Here is a 16,143-nt window from a genome sequence, read left to right on the forward strand (position 1 = left end):
CAAGGAAATACTTTAGAGATTTTTGTTTCCTCGAATAAGAAACTTTCCACATAGAAAAAGGCTGCAGCAGCTTTTTCTTTGACGTGTTTGATTAGGTTCTTTTTGTGATGTCTGATAAAACCTGCCAACCCAAAAAGGTTAAAATATTAACAGAAATCCAACAACACGTTGGTGTGGATGCTCCTGATGTCCATAATTCTGTCTGCGGTCTTTCTTTGAGTTTGGACCAAACTATTAACAAGGTATCCTAGGAAAAGATTTACGATCACAGTTCTTAAAGGGTTTCCAGTGTAACGGTTATAATTCATATCTGACCCATTCTTTACGACCTCAGTAACAGCCTTGTTTCATGGGTGTGAAGTTTACAAATGGTGGGTAGAACTGATACAATTTGCATAATGTCTTTGTGTTTAACGGACATAAAAATCAAGTCTGATTGGTTGTCAGGGGTAAAGTCCAGCAGGAATTTCTTAATAATTCTACATCATGAAAAAACATGTAATAAAAAACTAAATGTGATTTAAAGGTTTATGAAATGAAATACTGAGCTTTTTTTAGGATAAGAGCAACATTATTTGGTCTTGGCTGCAATCGGACAAGCTAGCTCATCGGTGAAGCTTAACCCTAACATCCTGGTCAGGAAAGAGATTTTCAAATAGAGATCCATACGGTTTGAATGATCGATAACCCCTTTTAAAGATCAGGTTTACTTGAATTTTTAATACATTTGGAGTGGTCTCTATTAGGAATTAAAGCCTTGTAAGTGGTCCTCTATGGAGAAAAAGCTCCGGTGTGCCCGTTCCAGGACGTAGACTTCAGCTGTAGGAGAAAGCGGCAGAGCACGGCAGGATTTGGAGTCTTTTTTCCAAATATTTGGACATATTGCCTCTGATTGGCTAACAGCAACATGACTCTACCACTGCCACTGATATTAAACGTTGATGTTTTTTCTCAACAAACACAAGCCTGGAGGAGTTCTGCCGTGTGGTGGAGATGCTAACGCTAATCTTCTGCTAATCAAGACATTCTGTTTTCTGGATGCTAAAACAACAGCCTTCCCTGTTGTGAGTCAAGATGAGTGAGTCTATGAATGTTAAGTGAATGTTATTTTTCAAATTGTAGTTTTCACTATCTATTTTCTATCAGAAGCTAATGCAGGGGATAGGTGTAGGAGACTATTTCCATGTTCAGCCTGCATGAAACCTTCAGAGTGACAGATTATAATCAGAAACTATAATTAAAAAAGTGTTTTTTCAGCAAAGTTGACCTTTGAGGCTGGATTACCATGTTTATAAGCACAAAAAGGCTGTGAAACAAATGTTTTAAAAAGCATTCTCATAAATACATGTCATAAAATTTGAGGAATATCGAGGGGAGAAATAAAAAATAATTCAAACTTGTGTTTATCTAATTTTTAAGTACATATGTGATTTTAGTTTCTAGCAGCTCGACCAGCTAAATGGCCTAGAAGCTGTTGGATTAATCACCTCTGCAGGCACAACTACTGCAGAACCCTCCATCACCCATGTGTGCTGGAAACTGATGATGTTACAGAGAAACAGCATAAATCTGAAAGAACTCTAAAATGTTTGCGCACGTGTGACTCAAGGGCTGGCAGCAGAGCACGTCCTTTAAATATCAAAGTGTTCATCAGACGGCCTGTGAACTACAAACTCCATCTCTGACAGCAGATGAAAGGGGGGGTGGGGTGCACAGCTGACAGAGGCAGGCAGTTTCCAAACATGATTAGATCAGAGTAAACCAATTATTACAGCACACAAAGGAAATAGGTATACAGTGTGCGTAAGAGGTTAAAATTAGACTTGGTTCTACCTGTAGGCAAAAAAACAAACACACCTCCCAAAATTTCCTCCGACTGGAAGCTTTAATTCAAACACAATATACATTTAAAACAGTTAGCAAGGTTCTAGAAAGGAAAATATACAGAGCAAGCAAAAGCTGCGACTTTGAGTGTTCGAGTGTGTGTGGCTACGAAAATGTCTCCAGAATAATGTCATGAACTGTATTAAAAGAAGACGAAGCCATCACCAAATTTATTTCTGTCCGATTCTCACTTTGACCGGTTGTCAGACCAGCACGATGTCATGTCACACAGAGGTCTGTCTGTAGTTCTTGGTGTCCAAAACTTTCTTTCCACACATTGCACAGATCCCTGAAGGAGAAAGATATGAGTTGTCAAGCTTTAGACTCTTGAATGATCCAGAAAAAAAATATTTTCTAAGTATTAAAAACAACGTTACAACAATCATTTTGAGAGACACTGAGGTGTGTTTATTCATCAACAATGTTGCTACGTGTTCAGTGTGTAGCATCTTTTGTATATTTATTTATTATGTTTATTTACTTTACAGACACTTTTATCCAAAGCTACTCAACATGCATGTTTTTGATTTGTGGGAGGAAACCAAAGCACCTGGAAAAAATCCACACGTGCATGAGGAAAACATGTCAACTCACGCGGAAAGGCCGCATAAGTGGGATTGAACCGGCAACCTTCTTGCAGCAAAGCAACAGTGCAACCAACTGCACAGCCATGCATTCCACTAAGAATTATGTAGAGTGGAGTAAAAATGATGAGTTTCATAATTCCCAATTAGGGCTGCACAATATATCGAAAACTTATCGTCATCGGGATAACAGGACGTGCGATAGGCCCATCGCAAAGCACGTCAAAAACAGCGATAAATGTTTGGTTCAAACATTTCCATCTGTGTCATACATCAACTTTTTGTAAACCAGCTCTGTTTTTTACACGGAAGTTTTATTTGACCAATCAAATGTAGCCCTTCTGATATGCGGCCAATCAGATGGGTCCGTTCACGTAATACGCCCGCCCCCTATATAGACCCTTAGGAAGGGTGGAACGCAACACCCAAACTGAGTTAGCGGCGCCGTTCCCTTGTTCGTCATGCTGGCTCAGATTAACGAACGCACTTTGTGCTGAGGTTTCTGGAATCAGCGCTGCTTTCAAACGTGAGTCCGCACGGTGTTGTTAAGCAGCTGATAGTAACCGGGCTGACACGTGCCGGTGAACCAACCCACCTACCTCCATATCGCTAGTGTTAGATAGATAAACTTCATTGTCCACCTCGAATTGAGGCAGAAATTCGCCTTTGACATGGCTCACCTTACAATACAATCCATATCGCATTCACACAAATATATAAAAGACAATTAAAAGGTATTAAAATGTTATCGTAAAAAAAAAAAATTTTAAGACTTCAAAATTGTAATTGCGGTGGGAACAAATGATTTCTTATAGACACCTTTCTTGGCCAATGGAACTCTGTGCCTCCTTCCTGATGGAAGTAGCTGAAAATGTGGGTTCAATGGATGGGTTGAGTCTGCACTGATCAGGGTTGCCTTCCTGTGCACTGCTCGCTCGTGAAGAACAGAAAGTGGGATCTGAGGTGAGCCTGTAATTTTGCTGCCTAGTTTAACAATGCGAGAGAGTTGTGTTTTGTTATTAACTGCAAGAAAGTTATACCAAGCTGTAATATTTAAAGTTAGAATGGATTCAATCAGTTATTTGTATACAATTGTTAGGATGTCCTTGTTCACATTGAGTGCTCTTAGCTTCCTTAGCAGGTGGAGTCTTTGCAGCGCTTTCTTGTAGACACTGTTGCTGTGATTTGCAAAGGACAGGTGGTCATCAATTTCTGTTCCCAGATACCTGAATGACTGAACCTGCTCCACAGGCTGACCCTGTATGCTGAGGGGTTTGAACAGGGATGTGTCTGCCTCACTGGCTGCCCCACAGCACATTTCTTTAGTTTTTGAGATATTCAGCCCCAGGTGAAAGTCTTCAAATGTCTGGACCAGATTGCTGACCGCCTGCTGATATTTAGACAGGTCCTCCGACTGATGCCACCAGTGCCATGTCGTCTGCATACTTATACAGGGCCATTCTCTCACTATTCCACCGGGTGGTGATGTTAGCCCCAGGCGCCGGTTAGCTTCCAGCTAAAAGGCAACAGCACTCTCCTCCCAGTCCCACCCTGCTAAAAAGGGCCTGGAAAAGTTCCCCCACACATCAAAGTGATTTTTCATTTATGAGCTTTTATAACCTTGTTAATCAGGATAGTTGATTTGCTGCTGCACATAAACTGTCAATCAGAAGCTTTGCTAGCCAGTTATCTTAGTTCAATTTGTTAGCTTGTTATCAGAATCATAGTTGCAGTTTCATCATCTGAGCTGCATTTTAAGATCTAGGTAAACTTGTTCAATTTGGGGTTAAAAACAAACGTTTTCACATATTTTCCATGTAGTTTTTTGCCAGTTCCTCTTCTGAAAGGTAGACAATTGTTTTTCTCTTTCCCTCAGAAAATCTTAATATTCTCCTAGTTTGGCCCAGCACAGTTCACTTCCCAATAGCAGCAACAGCCTTATATCATAACCACATAAGTGGAGAAAATGCTCAGTAGCAATGAGAGAATTTGCTGTTCCATTTAAGTGATGTTAACTATTATTTAACATTTAAACTTATTTTCTGATATTTTTTTATTTATTCAAAAACCCTGGTAAGGGATGTTTTTCTGCATTTGGAGCATCAGAAAAAGTTTTATGGTGGAGGTGATGTTTTAAAGTCACTGAGAAACTGCATGCATGCAGTTTATTGTTTTGCTACTAATACAGTAGCAGGTGCAGCTGCATATTTTTGCAATAAAAATGTTATGTTGTAATGGAATTCATGCATTAGTTTTGTTTGCTTTGAACCCAGAGCAGACGTCACACGCCAGACGACATCAACACTGCATACTTTAGTATTTGTTCATTTATCGTGAGTAATATCGATATCGCAATATTAAACACTGTTATCGAATATCGCAGGTTTTTCTAATATCGTGCAGCCCTATTCCTAATTGTGAGTCTACCTAGGCATCATCATGAAGACATACCAAAGGCAGCAGGTTCAATGGGACACGTAGGCCTTGAAATCATTATAATAAAAAAGAAAACTTCAGCAAACTATAAAGATGATTTGTTTCACTGAGCATCTTCCATGTTTGATGAACCATCTGAAACATGGCCACTCCACTCTTTCATTTCCTGCAACTAAGACAGTTTGCTTCAATGTTCATCAAGATATGCCTTTTTAGATAAAGCCCTGTTTACATTTCATCATTCAGCCTAAATACAGTACAAACACACTGTATTCAAACAAACCTATCGAGAATGGCTCTAGATTATGCAAGTACAGTCTCTGTTGATGTGAGGCTGTAATTTTCTCCGGATTCTGACACTAAGACACACTGAAAAATGAAAACATCTGAGCAGAAAAGTCACAAGTTGAATTGTTCAACAACAGACAAACATTGCAGTTTCACAACTCGTCCCAGTTACTGTCACGTTTTCCTATAGGATGCAGATGGATTTGTCTCAGAGGAAAAGGATAATGTTGTTGGTGACATGATTACATGTGAAAAACTCAGCAGGGTGTTGAATAGAGAGCATGTGTGTGTGTGTTTTATGTAAAAGGGCTAATAGAAATGCTGTAGCGTTTTTGTGACACAAAACTAAATCTTCAGCACAATCACTTCATACCTTTCTTGTAAGCGCAGCCCTGGCAGTAGTGAGATCCAGCCTGATGAACTGAGCTTTTGCAGATCCTGCAGATTGCGAAGCCAGTCTTGCTGTAAGGGTCAAACCTGATGAAAATAATTGTTACACACATGACCAGTTATATCAGCTGACCACTTTGAATTAGTAATATACAACATTGAAAAACAGTAGCTAAACCGTTGTGTGACTTCTTCTGAGGAATAGTTCAGATAAGAGTTCATTATGATGGGCTTTTTAGGAAGATTTAAGAACAAGGTGTCACCTCATATTCTATACAAATCTTACAATCAGACTAAAAACCAAATGAGAGCTACTCCTTTTCTGTTACTAATAAGGTTCACCAGATATTGTCACCTATTCCCTTTAACTTGTATATGGACGATCTAAGTTTTATTTAACTAAGAGAGCATAAGAGTGGATGAATGGGGAAATAATGACCAATCATCTCATGACTGCTGAAGATTTGATGGTCTTTTACTCTTCAGAGCAGGTTTGCAACAGTTACTTAAGAGTGTGTTCCAGCTATGATGTAAAAATCAACTGTTATGATTGCAAGAAATGAAGAAGATCAGGATTTAAACGTGGTTCATAAAGTAAAATACTAAGGACAGATGATTAATGATGATTCATGTGGTGATTTGTGCCAATGCAGCAAAATGTATGCCCAAGCAAATATGGTGGTGAGAAAGTTTTATATGATAAGGTTGAACTTTAGTAAAATAACAGTTTTTGGTTCAATTTCAAGAAGGTAATTTTAAGATAAGTATATTAATGCGTTTAGAATATTTTCTCTGACTTCTCATATTTGTATTTACATTCATTAGATTGTTGTAATTAAAGTTTATTTTTTTCTATAAATTGTTTTTACTCACCTGGCTTTTTTGGATGTCAAAATCTTGTTCTCATTTAGCTTACGTCCTCCACTCTCTGACACAAAGAAAGAAGACAAACTTGTTAAACACGGACATCTAAATGTTACTATACCTATACTAATATAAAAAAAATAAACACCAATTAATTTATATTATGGCGTGATCAACCAAATGAGGACTAAACCTGCTAGTAACGTGAAAAAATATAGAAACAATGATTACATTTTCAAAAGTAACTTGTAAACAAGACAACAAGTCTCATATCTAGAATAATTAACAAACAGCAATTTATCATACTGATGGCAAAAAAACATTTCACTACGCATTCCTCGGGTCACCTGTTGTATTCCGTGCTCCGTCCTTCCAAGTGTCGGGGGTAATTACTTTTCCCAGTTTCTTCTCGCCTAAAATATAAAACAAAACAATTATGGAGGAAAATACAATAAGAACTAAACTATTGGCCTTCTAGTTTGCATTTGAGACTTTCGCTGACAAAAGTAACGTTCATCAGATTTTAAAATGAACAATACGTCTGAAAATCAGAAGCAAATGACATACATACACTTTTCACAGACCATCTTTGCGGTGTGTCGAATGACGCAGTAGAAATGATCGTTTGTTAGCTTTAGCTTGCTTTGCTAATGTAAACGTCCGGTCAGCTGAGGCATTTCAAATGACAGGTTTCATTGGTTGCTTTAACGAGTAACATCTTCTGTGATTGGTTAAAACAATTGAGTTACGCAACGCGAACTATAACTTACTACTTCCCGTTTATTTGCTTATAGGTTCTTCAAAATAAATGTTTGATAAAGTCAAGCACTTTTACCTTATTTAACCCAAGCGTATTCATTAGCAGAGATTGAGTAACAAGTAAAACATACACCTTTTTCACTTGAAATTGAAATAAACTGACCCGATAATCTATGATAATATGTTTCGAAACGGATGTTTTTTCATCATTCACCTAAGATGTCTGTGCGCAGTAGACTTTTACTGTGAAATTAAGCGGACGTTCTTACGTCTTCGTGTTTACGGAAACGCGGAAAAGAAATACATAGACCTGACAGTTTCCCAATGTTACCTTACGTTTTTTAGGTGTTTTATTTGACTTCCCCGCATCGTTATCGGGTTCTTGTTGTAAATAGTTCACGTCTTCATCATGTGGGACCATGAAATTAAAGCTATGGCGTCTACTCACGCGATTATCACCGCCTCGGTGTTCATGGCCACGGTCATCCCCGCGGTGTTTGTCCCGGGCTTCTCAGTGTATGGGACTCACCTGCTGTGGGTCTACGCGGTGTCCGGTACGGTGACCTGTGTCAGCGTCGCTATCTTCTGGCTGCTCGGCATCTCACCGCCCACCAAAAAGCACACACTGGGATACAAGGTGCCAAAACAACTAGATAATGTTTTTAAAGTGAATTGTTGATTATGTTCGACATATAAATGTATTATGTGATATGTGAAGGTATCTTATGAATTTTACAAAATGTATTCGTTTGTTATTATTAATATTATTATTATTTGGACAGGGAAATGGACATCAGTCAACTTGCTTTTTAATTAAATTTAATAGATGTGTGAAAATGAAGGTAAGTTTTGGATATTGTAAGGTGAGGTGATGAAAAAGTAGAAATTGTAAGCGTTTCTTGTTATGATCTATTTTATTTAGGTGTGAAAAAAGTAATTGTCTCTTAACACATTTCATATATTATTTGTTTAATTTTTTGTCCCACTTAAATGGTTCAGATCAAACAAATTTCAACATCAGGCAAAGAGAACTTGAGTAAACTAAACTAAATGCAGTTTTCAAAGGATTATGTCCTTTATGAAGGGAAGAGAGCTAACAAAACCATCCGAGTTTCATTTCATTTTAATTCGGTTCATCCATGATCTAAACGGCTCATCTTTAGCGCTAATCATCATCAGATGAGAGCTAGGGGACATTCTGGACAGGTCTCCAGTCATATAGAAGGACAAACAACCATTCAAACATACACTCTCCCACCTAGAGACTATTTAGAGTCATTATTGAACCCTTTTCATGGATGTGTCTGGTCCATGGGAGGAAGCAAGTTACTGGAGAAGGGCCACACAAGCATGGGGAGAACATCCTAACTCCACGCAGAAAGGCCATGCAGGCAGGATTCGAACCTGCAGCATTCTTGCTTTGAGGCAAATAAATTTAATTTTTTCATAAAGCGCCAGTTCACAACATAAGTCACCTCAAAGCGTACAAAGAAACAAAGGAAGTACCTCCACCTTTGTTAAATCGTGAATTACGTTTTGTTCATTTGCCTCTTCTAGAAATGACTTCAGAGAACATGTCTCATAAAGCAGGCAAAAAAATCTCAAGAAGCAACACATCAGGTCTCACTTGGTTAATGTCGAGGTCAGACTTCAGGATTTAATAATAAAAAGAGATGGGAAACAAAAATGGCCTCCATGTGAGAGTCCTATGATGACGACCTCAGCTGACAAAGAAGAACATAAAGGACCCTCTCACATTTGTTAAAAAAAGAATAATCCTTAAGACTTGTAGCAAATTATTCCATTTTGGACAGTGCGTTTCCAGGTTGGTTTAGACTATTTTTGTTAATAAATTAAACATTTAATTTCCCAGGTTATCTTTGTCCGATATTGAAAATGTGTTTGCTGATCTGAAACATTTTGGCGTGACAAAAAGGTGAAAACAAAGAAATCTGGAAGGAGCAGAATCCAAAGGCGTTCCCTGGCCATCCAAGAGACCCTCCAGCGTGTCCTGGATCTTCTTTTGGGTCTCCTCCCAGTTTGAAGTGCCCAGTAAACCTCACCAGGAGGCGTCCATGAGACATCCTAACTAGATGCCCAAGCCACCTCAACTGGTTTGTCTCGATGTGGAGGAGCAGCTGGTCTAACTCCGAACCCCTCCTGGATGACCGAGCTTCTCACCCGATCCCCAGTGGAGAAAACTCATTTCAGCCGCTTGTATATGTGATCTCGTTCTTTCGGTCACTACCCAAATCCCGTGACCATAGATGAGGGGAGGAACGTAGATCGACTGGTAAACTCGCCTTCCAGCTCAGCTCTCTCCACCACGACAGATCGGTACAACGCCCGCTGCACTGCAGACGTAGCACCAATCCGCCTATCGATCTCACGCTCCAGCTTTCCCTCACTCGTGAAAAAGACCTCGAAATACTTAAACTCCTCCACTTGAGGCGGGACCTCATCCCTGACCCGGAGAAGGCTACTCAAGAGCATGGTCTTGGATTTAGAAGCTGTTACTATTTCATTAAAACATCTTAGTATATCAAACCAAAGTTGTAAGTTAGGAAATGTATTTTTTTACACAATATTAATTATTTCACTTTGTTTATTATGACTTGTTATATTTTACTACTATTTTGATATTATTTTGCTATAAATGTTTTTTACTACTGTAGTTACTACGTTTTAGGCTGTAATAATGAACCTCATGTTTAACGTGTGTTGAATTGACAAATAAATAATCTTTATATTTTGCAAGATGTGCTTCTTTACATGCTTAAATGATCAACTTCTCTATAATTTATTGTTGGTCACATATTTTTTGAACCCATCCCTCACATTCACATTCTCAAATGCTCTAAGATTTTAGTTTTCATCCCAAAACATTTAGTTTTTAATCCGATCATGTCTTTCTGTCCTCAGCTGTCCAGGCTGTCTCGCTCCTGTTTGTACTTCTTCCTGTCGTGTTTGTTCTTCTACACGGTGGTGGTTCTCTATGGAGCTCCATTGATAGAGTGAGTAGCTGATTCTGCTCAAGTAACACACACACACACACATTGTTAAACAGTGTATTTAGAGCTTGTTTTCACTCTAGATTTATCTACAGCAGTGCTTCTCTTCTTCGGTTTTACTTAGCTGACACAGCTTGTGTTTAACTTTATACTTTTTAGATCTGCTTTAGAGACATTTTCACTTTCTGTCCTCCTGACCTCACTGACCACGCTGAGGTGCCTCTGTGTTCTTGGCCCTAACGTTCAGACCTGGATACGAGTGTTCAGTCGGCATGGGTAAGCCAAAACTCTCCTGTCATCATCTTTCCATCCCATTCCCACACTTTACTCTTGATCTGTCCCTGTCCTCAGAGCCATGTCAGTGTGGGACACCTGCCTGCAGATCACAGTGGCCTGCACCCTGATAGGAGCCTGGGTTGGAGCATTTCCAATTCCTTTGGACTGGGACAGGCCCTGGCAGGTCAGCAGCTCGCATAGAAAACCCACATGTACATGATTGAGCTTTTATTTTAATTTTATTTTTTTAATTTGAGATCAAACTTTCTTAAATACAATTTTTTTAAACAATTCCCTTTATTTTATCTTTGCAAAATCAACATGAGTCTTAACTTTCCTTTTAAAAATGTTCTTGAGTTTTTGCTTTTTCTCATTTAGTTACTGATGAGAAGGGAATCTGAATCACGCTGATGTGTGATCCAATTTGCAAGTGTTATTTTAAATATTGAGTGTGTTTAAGGGCTTGCAACACAAATAAAAAGACATACTGAAAATGTTATGACCCCAATAAGTGCAGTATCAGCATCCAGAAAATATGTTGTTGCTCTTTGCATGAAATGAAAATATTGTTGGAACTAGAGCTGATCTGAGCTTTGTGACATGCTGCGTTATCCTGCTGGAAGCAGATGGGTCCACTGTGGTCAACAACAAGACTCTGATTGGAACCAGTGGACTTTTGAGCTGCTGTTTTCTTTCCATCATCTCCAACCAGTCTGACCATTCTCCTCTGACGACAACACATTTGCATCTACACGATTGCTGCTCACTGGATATTTTCACTTTTCTCAACTCACTTTATATAAACCCTAGAGATGGTTGTAGGTGAAATTCCCAGGAGATCAGCAGTTTCTGAAACACTCAGACCAGCCAGTCTGGCACCAACTATCATGTCACCTTCTAAGTCACTTAAATCTCCTTTCTCCTCATTCTGATGGTCAGTTTGATCTGAAAGACCAAGTTCACTGAGAAACCATTGCTCACTACAGAGAAGTGTGTTTTTGGTTTAGCATCCAGGAGAGAGCAGAGCATGTCTCGGCTAGTAGAAGCTAACCGTTAGCATTAGCAACTTCATTACATGGCAGAACTTCTTCAGGCTTGCGTTATTTGTTGAGATAAAACATTAACGTTGCAAATCAAACAAAGTCAATGGTAGAGTCACGTTGCTGTTAGCCAATCAGAGGCGAGATGTCTGATATAAGACTCCAAATCTGTCTTCTTCTGCTCCTCCTCTGCTACGGCTCACTTCTACTTCCTAAAACAGGAGCGCCAGAGCTTTTTCCCAAAGAGATCGACTCACACTCGTTTATACTTGAGACCACTGCAAATGTGTTGAAAAAACATTAAGCAAGTCATCTTTACCAATTCTTAGTTCCGTGTTTAATGAGTTGTTGCCTTGTGATTAGCTGATTGTGTGTGTGTGTGTGTGTGTGTGTGTGTGTGTGTGGGTGTGTGTGTGTGTGTGTGTGTGTGTGTGTGTGTGTGTGTGTGTGTGTGTGTGTGTGTGTGTGTGTGTGTGTAAACAATCAATTGGACAGGTGAACCTAATAAGGTGTTTCTTTTGTAACATCTTTGATGCTTTCGCTCTACTTTCTTTAAATTTCTTATAATTATTGTACAACAGGCAGATTGAAGTGGTTGTTATGGAGACTATGTTCTATGTGCTGTAACTTAAGAAAAAGAGCCTTTTATTTAAAATAACACAGCTCCAGTCAGGGCATGCTCATAAGGATCCTTCACATCTGTATTGAGGTGTTTCATCACACTGGGTGCCAGTAAACGTGCCGTCCTTTCTTGCAGGTCTGGCCAGTTTCCTGCAGCCTTGGCGCTATGATTGGCTACCTGACCGGGCTTGTTTCTGCTCCCGCCTGGATCCACTATCATCGCAAACAGCTCACATACAAGTGCAAGTGACAGACAGACACATGACCTCCTGTCTGCGTTTGTCTGAATGTGTTCCTTTAGGTCTGTTATAACTTTTTACTGATTATTTATTGGAGAGCGTTTGCAGTGTTTTGAGTCTGTAAGGGATTTTGTAACAACACGAGAGGTTGTTTTGTACCTGTGCAGGCTGAACTTGTGTTTTTTTGACATGAATAAACCATTCCTTAATTAAACATGAACAGGGACTGGATTTATCTTATAATGCCATGGCTTTTGTTGGATGACTCGTCGTCGTCTTCCTCCGCTTATCCGGGTCCGGGTCGCGGGGGCAGCATCCCAACTAGGGAGCTCCAGACCGTCCTCTCCCCAGCCACCTCCACCAGCTCCTCCGGTAGGACCCCAAGGCGTTCCCGGACCAGATTGGAGATGCAACCTCTCCAACGTGTCCTGGGTCGACCCGGGGGCCTCCTGCCGGCAGGACATGCCCGAAACACCTCCCCAGGGAGGCGTCCAGGGGGCATCCTGACCAGATGCCCAAAGCACCTCAACTGACTCCTTTTGATCCGGAGGAGCAGCGGTTCTACTCCGAGTCCCTCCCGAATGTCCGCGCTCCTCACCCTATCTCTAAGGCTGAGCCCGGCCACCCTACGGAGGAAACTCATTTCGGCCGCTTGTATCCACGATCTCGTTCTTTCGGTCATTACCCAAAGCTCATGACCATAGGTGAGGATTGGGACGTAGGTCGACCGGTAAATCAAGAGGCTGGCTTTCTGGCTCACCTTTCTCTTCACCACAACAGATCAGCTCAGCGTCCGCATCACTGCAGATGCCGAACCAATCCGTCTGTCGATCTCCCGATCCCTCCTACCCTCACTCATGAACAAGACCCCGAGATACTTAAACTCCTCCACTTGAGGTAGGACCTCTCTCCCGACCCGGAGTTGGCAAGCCACCCTTTCTCGGTCAAGAACCATGGTCTCAGATTTGGAGGTGCTGATCCTCATCCCAGCCGCTTCACACTCGGCTGCGAACCTACCCAGCAAGAGCTGAAGGTCAGAGCTGGATGAAGCTAGGAGGACCACATCATCCGCAAAAAGCAGAGACGAGATTCTCCTGCCACCAAACTTGACACACTCCACACCACGGCTGTGCCTAGAAATTCTGTCCATAAAGGTAATGAACAGAACCGGTGACAAAGGGCAGATGGGGCACACGTGCATGTGTTTGCTGGTGAAAAATCTCAAACCAGTAGGTGGTGCTGTTGGGTCATGGCTTGTGTTTTGGTCTACCTAAAGAAACAAAAGCAAAGAAACACCATCAATAATGCGATTGGATGATTATTTATCATAAAATGTTAAAACTCCGCCCACACTGGTGAAGTCCTGCACCTGCAGCTGTCCACTGATTAATACATTTCCTCCTTAAACAGCCATTAATCTTGCTCAAATGCCATTAGTACAGTACAACAGCCCTCCTCCTGCTCCGCCTCATTCTCATTCCACCTTTTCACATCCCGGGGATACCATATTGATTCAGTCTCTTTTTCAGGACATTAATTTCCCCCCCCCTTTCAAGCCGCCCACGCCTCTTGTTCTCCCTCGCAGCCAGAATGAGACTTCCAATTTGTGTTCTGCAGTCAGAAGTTATAAATGACGGCTGCGGCTGCAACAGTCTAGACTCTTGTTTACAGCTTAAGTGATTACATCTGGGGGTATTTTTTTAAGTGCATCATCTTGAAATCCATTATTTAGTTTTTGTTAGGACTAATAGATGGTTTCAGTGCACAGCTTTCCAAATGCTCTCTGCTTGAACTCTTACATAAGATTGTTGCCAGGGAAAAGCTTGGAAAAAAATAGCCAGAAGGGGGTGAAAATCAAAGAGAAAGCCTTTTTAAAGAAGCCTACACGTGCTCAAAACACCAATCAACACCTGTCTCTCCCCACATGCCTTGAAATTCAATCTGACCCCATGCTGTTAACTCTTATTAGCCTTGTTCTCTTAGCCTTTTCTCTCTATTTTTCATCTCAGCGTTGGTACGTCATCATCCCTGAGAGGAGATGAGCTGCTGAGTGTGACCCTTGACGAGCCGATTCTGCTCTGGCCTGAGCCAAATCTCACCACGATCTTAAACTGCAGCAGAACAGCAGTGTGAACGTAGTGAGATGATGAGTCATAAAAATAAAAGTTGCAGCTGTTTTAGTAATTGTTTTGCTTTGTGGACAGAAAACCAGTTGTGGTTGCTTTGTTTGTGTGCTCCTTTCCACTTACGGTTGTTTCATCTTCCACACAAAGGCTACTGCTTCACAAATTGCTCTCCCTATTCAATTTCAGAGAACTTTATTTATTCATTACTTGTTCTCAGGCAGTGCTATTGTGCTGGGGCATTGTGAGAAGGGGTGATTTGTCACTCCGTGCCCATCCTCTCCTCAGCCTTTTCTGCAACACTCTTGTGTGCATGTGTTTGCTTTTTGCTCATTTCTGCTGAGAGGAAAACACAAAGCACTAGATTTGAGCTAACCTCAATCTCCTCCCCTTTGTCATGATCGTTGTCCATGTCAGACAACACAGAGGAAATGCAGTCTTCATGTAGATCTTTCATCATTTTGACTTCACAACCTTTATGTTTAATGCAAGAAGCAGCAGCGGTAATGGATTGTGTTCTAGCTGCAAGAGGCAGCTGATATCAGCAAATAAATTATGAGTCAAATTATCAGCCTGGCAACAAATCATAGGCTCACAGAGCTTTAGAAGGTCAAACGAATGAAGGAGACCTTTTTCTCAGGAGATGGGGGAATTTAGCCACAGTTAAAGAACATCAGATTTACCTGTTTCCGGAGATCAAGATGCCAGATGAATGCTAATGGGGCAACTGTTTGCTAAAGGGAAAGGTGGGATGACTAAATCCAGCTGCACGTATCCTGTGTTACGTTGTGTTCACATGCAACCAAGAAAAGCATCAAATTCAGCCAAATTTAATTATCTTTTTCATGCATTTCTGAGGATTTTGACCCAACACTTTAACTTAATCAGTCTTGTTGAAACTATAAAGTGGAAAAAACTGATAAATCAAGTCAAATATATATATTTTTATTTTAAGCAAGTTGTTGAGGTGTAATCTACCTGCAATAAATCCCTGTAAATATCCTGTGATACATGTTCAGACCTCTTTAACTTAAAAAGTGATGTAATCAGAAGACAGTCTTTAAAGCAAATTATTATTCTTTGAATAAAAAACATTAGCCAGATGTCTTGAAACATACAGAGCTATAAAGTATTTTATTTGCAGATTTATTCTAATTTTCCTTTTTTTTTTTGCACTTGAATGTTTAAATGTTTTCTAATGATGCTATTTGTTAAGGCAACATAGCTAACCTTACTTGACCCCCAAACTCAAAGGCTTAATAAGTAAGAACAGTCTCCTGGCTCCATACTTCCTGGTTACAGAGCCAATCACATTCAAGCTCACAGGGCTGCCAAGTCTGCACCAGCAACTGCTGCTGGTGCTGGCATTTGTAATTCAACACTGGCAAAGAGCAGTAGTGTTGTGGCCAGAAGCCAGTAGAAGGAGCGACCCAGAAGTTATTTCTTGTACCCCTTAAAAGCAGGGGTGAAGCAGGCTTGAGGCTAATGCTGAGCTAACAATGCTAACAGTGAATAAGAAACAAATAGTCAGCTCTAGAAATATCTCAAGCTACTTTTTCAATTACCAACAACTCAATATTACAGTGTAATCTGGTGACCAGTAGCGGTTTTAGGCACGGGCAGACAGG

The 16,143-nt window shown here is 40.5% G+C and overlaps 2 protein-coding genes across 2 annotated transcripts; one reads left to right on the forward strand and one right to left on the reverse strand.

Moving 5' to 3' along the window:
- Positions 1-1,866: 1,866 nt before the first annotated feature.
- On the reverse strand, positions 1,867-7,174 carry cript (cysteine-rich PDZ-binding protein). The gene is made up of 5 exons (XM_015962927.3): positions 7,018-7,174; positions 6,794-6,859; positions 6,456-6,510; positions 5,566-5,669; positions 1,867-2,173 (listed from the first exon to the last, which is right to left on the reverse strand). The coding sequence occupies exons 1-5, from the start codon at positions 7,031-7,033 to the stop codon at positions 2,109-2,111; spliced, it is 306 nt and encodes a 101-aa protein (XP_015818413.1). The 5' UTR covers positions 7,034-7,174; the 3' UTR covers positions 1,867-2,108.
- A 303-nt stretch (positions 7,175-7,477) lies between these two features.
- pigf (phosphatidylinositol glycan anchor biosynthesis, class F) lies at positions 7,478-12,612 on the forward strand. The gene is made up of 5 exons (XM_054749284.2): positions 7,478-7,842; positions 10,128-10,219; positions 10,376-10,492; positions 10,568-10,676; positions 12,290-12,612. The coding sequence occupies exons 1-5, from the start codon at positions 7,615-7,617 to the stop codon at positions 12,401-12,403; spliced, it is 660 nt and encodes a 219-aa protein (XP_054605259.2). The 5' UTR covers positions 7,478-7,614; the 3' UTR covers positions 12,404-12,612.
- The last annotated feature ends 3,531 nt before the right edge of the window (positions 12,613-16,143 follow it).

This window comes from Nothobranchius furzeri, chromosome 16 (genome assembly GCF_043380555.1).
Source record: "Nothobranchius furzeri strain GRZ-AD chromosome 16, NfurGRZ-RIMD1, whole genome shotgun sequence".
In the NCBI taxonomy this organism is placed as follows: Eukaryota; Metazoa; Chordata; class Actinopteri; order Cyprinodontiformes; family Nothobranchiidae; genus Nothobranchius; species Nothobranchius furzeri.

Excerpts from the sequence above, each read along its gene's own strand:
- pigf (XM_054749284.2), top strand. The coding sequence starts at position 7,615 with ATGTGGGACCATGAAATTAAAGCTATGGCGTCTACTCACGCGATTATC. Across the intron at positions 10,220-10,375 it reads TATGGAGCTCCATTGATAGA|ATCTGCTTTAGAGACATTTT; the intron begins GTGAGTAGCTGA and ends TATACTTTTTAG. Across the intron at positions 10,493-10,567 it reads CGAGTGTTCAGTCGGCATGG|AGCCATGTCAGTGTGGGACA; the intron begins GTAAGCCAAAAC and ends CCCTGTCCTCAG.
- cript (XM_015962927.3), bottom strand. Across the intron at positions 6,511-6,793 it reads CGGAGCACGGAATACAACAG|AGAGTGGAGGACGTAAGCTA; the intron begins GTGACCCGAGGA and ends TCTTTGTGTCAG. Across the intron at positions 2,174-5,565 it reads GGGCTGCGCTTACAAGAAAG|GGATCTGTGCAATGTGTGGA; the intron begins GTATGAAGTGAT and ends TTTCTCCTTCAG.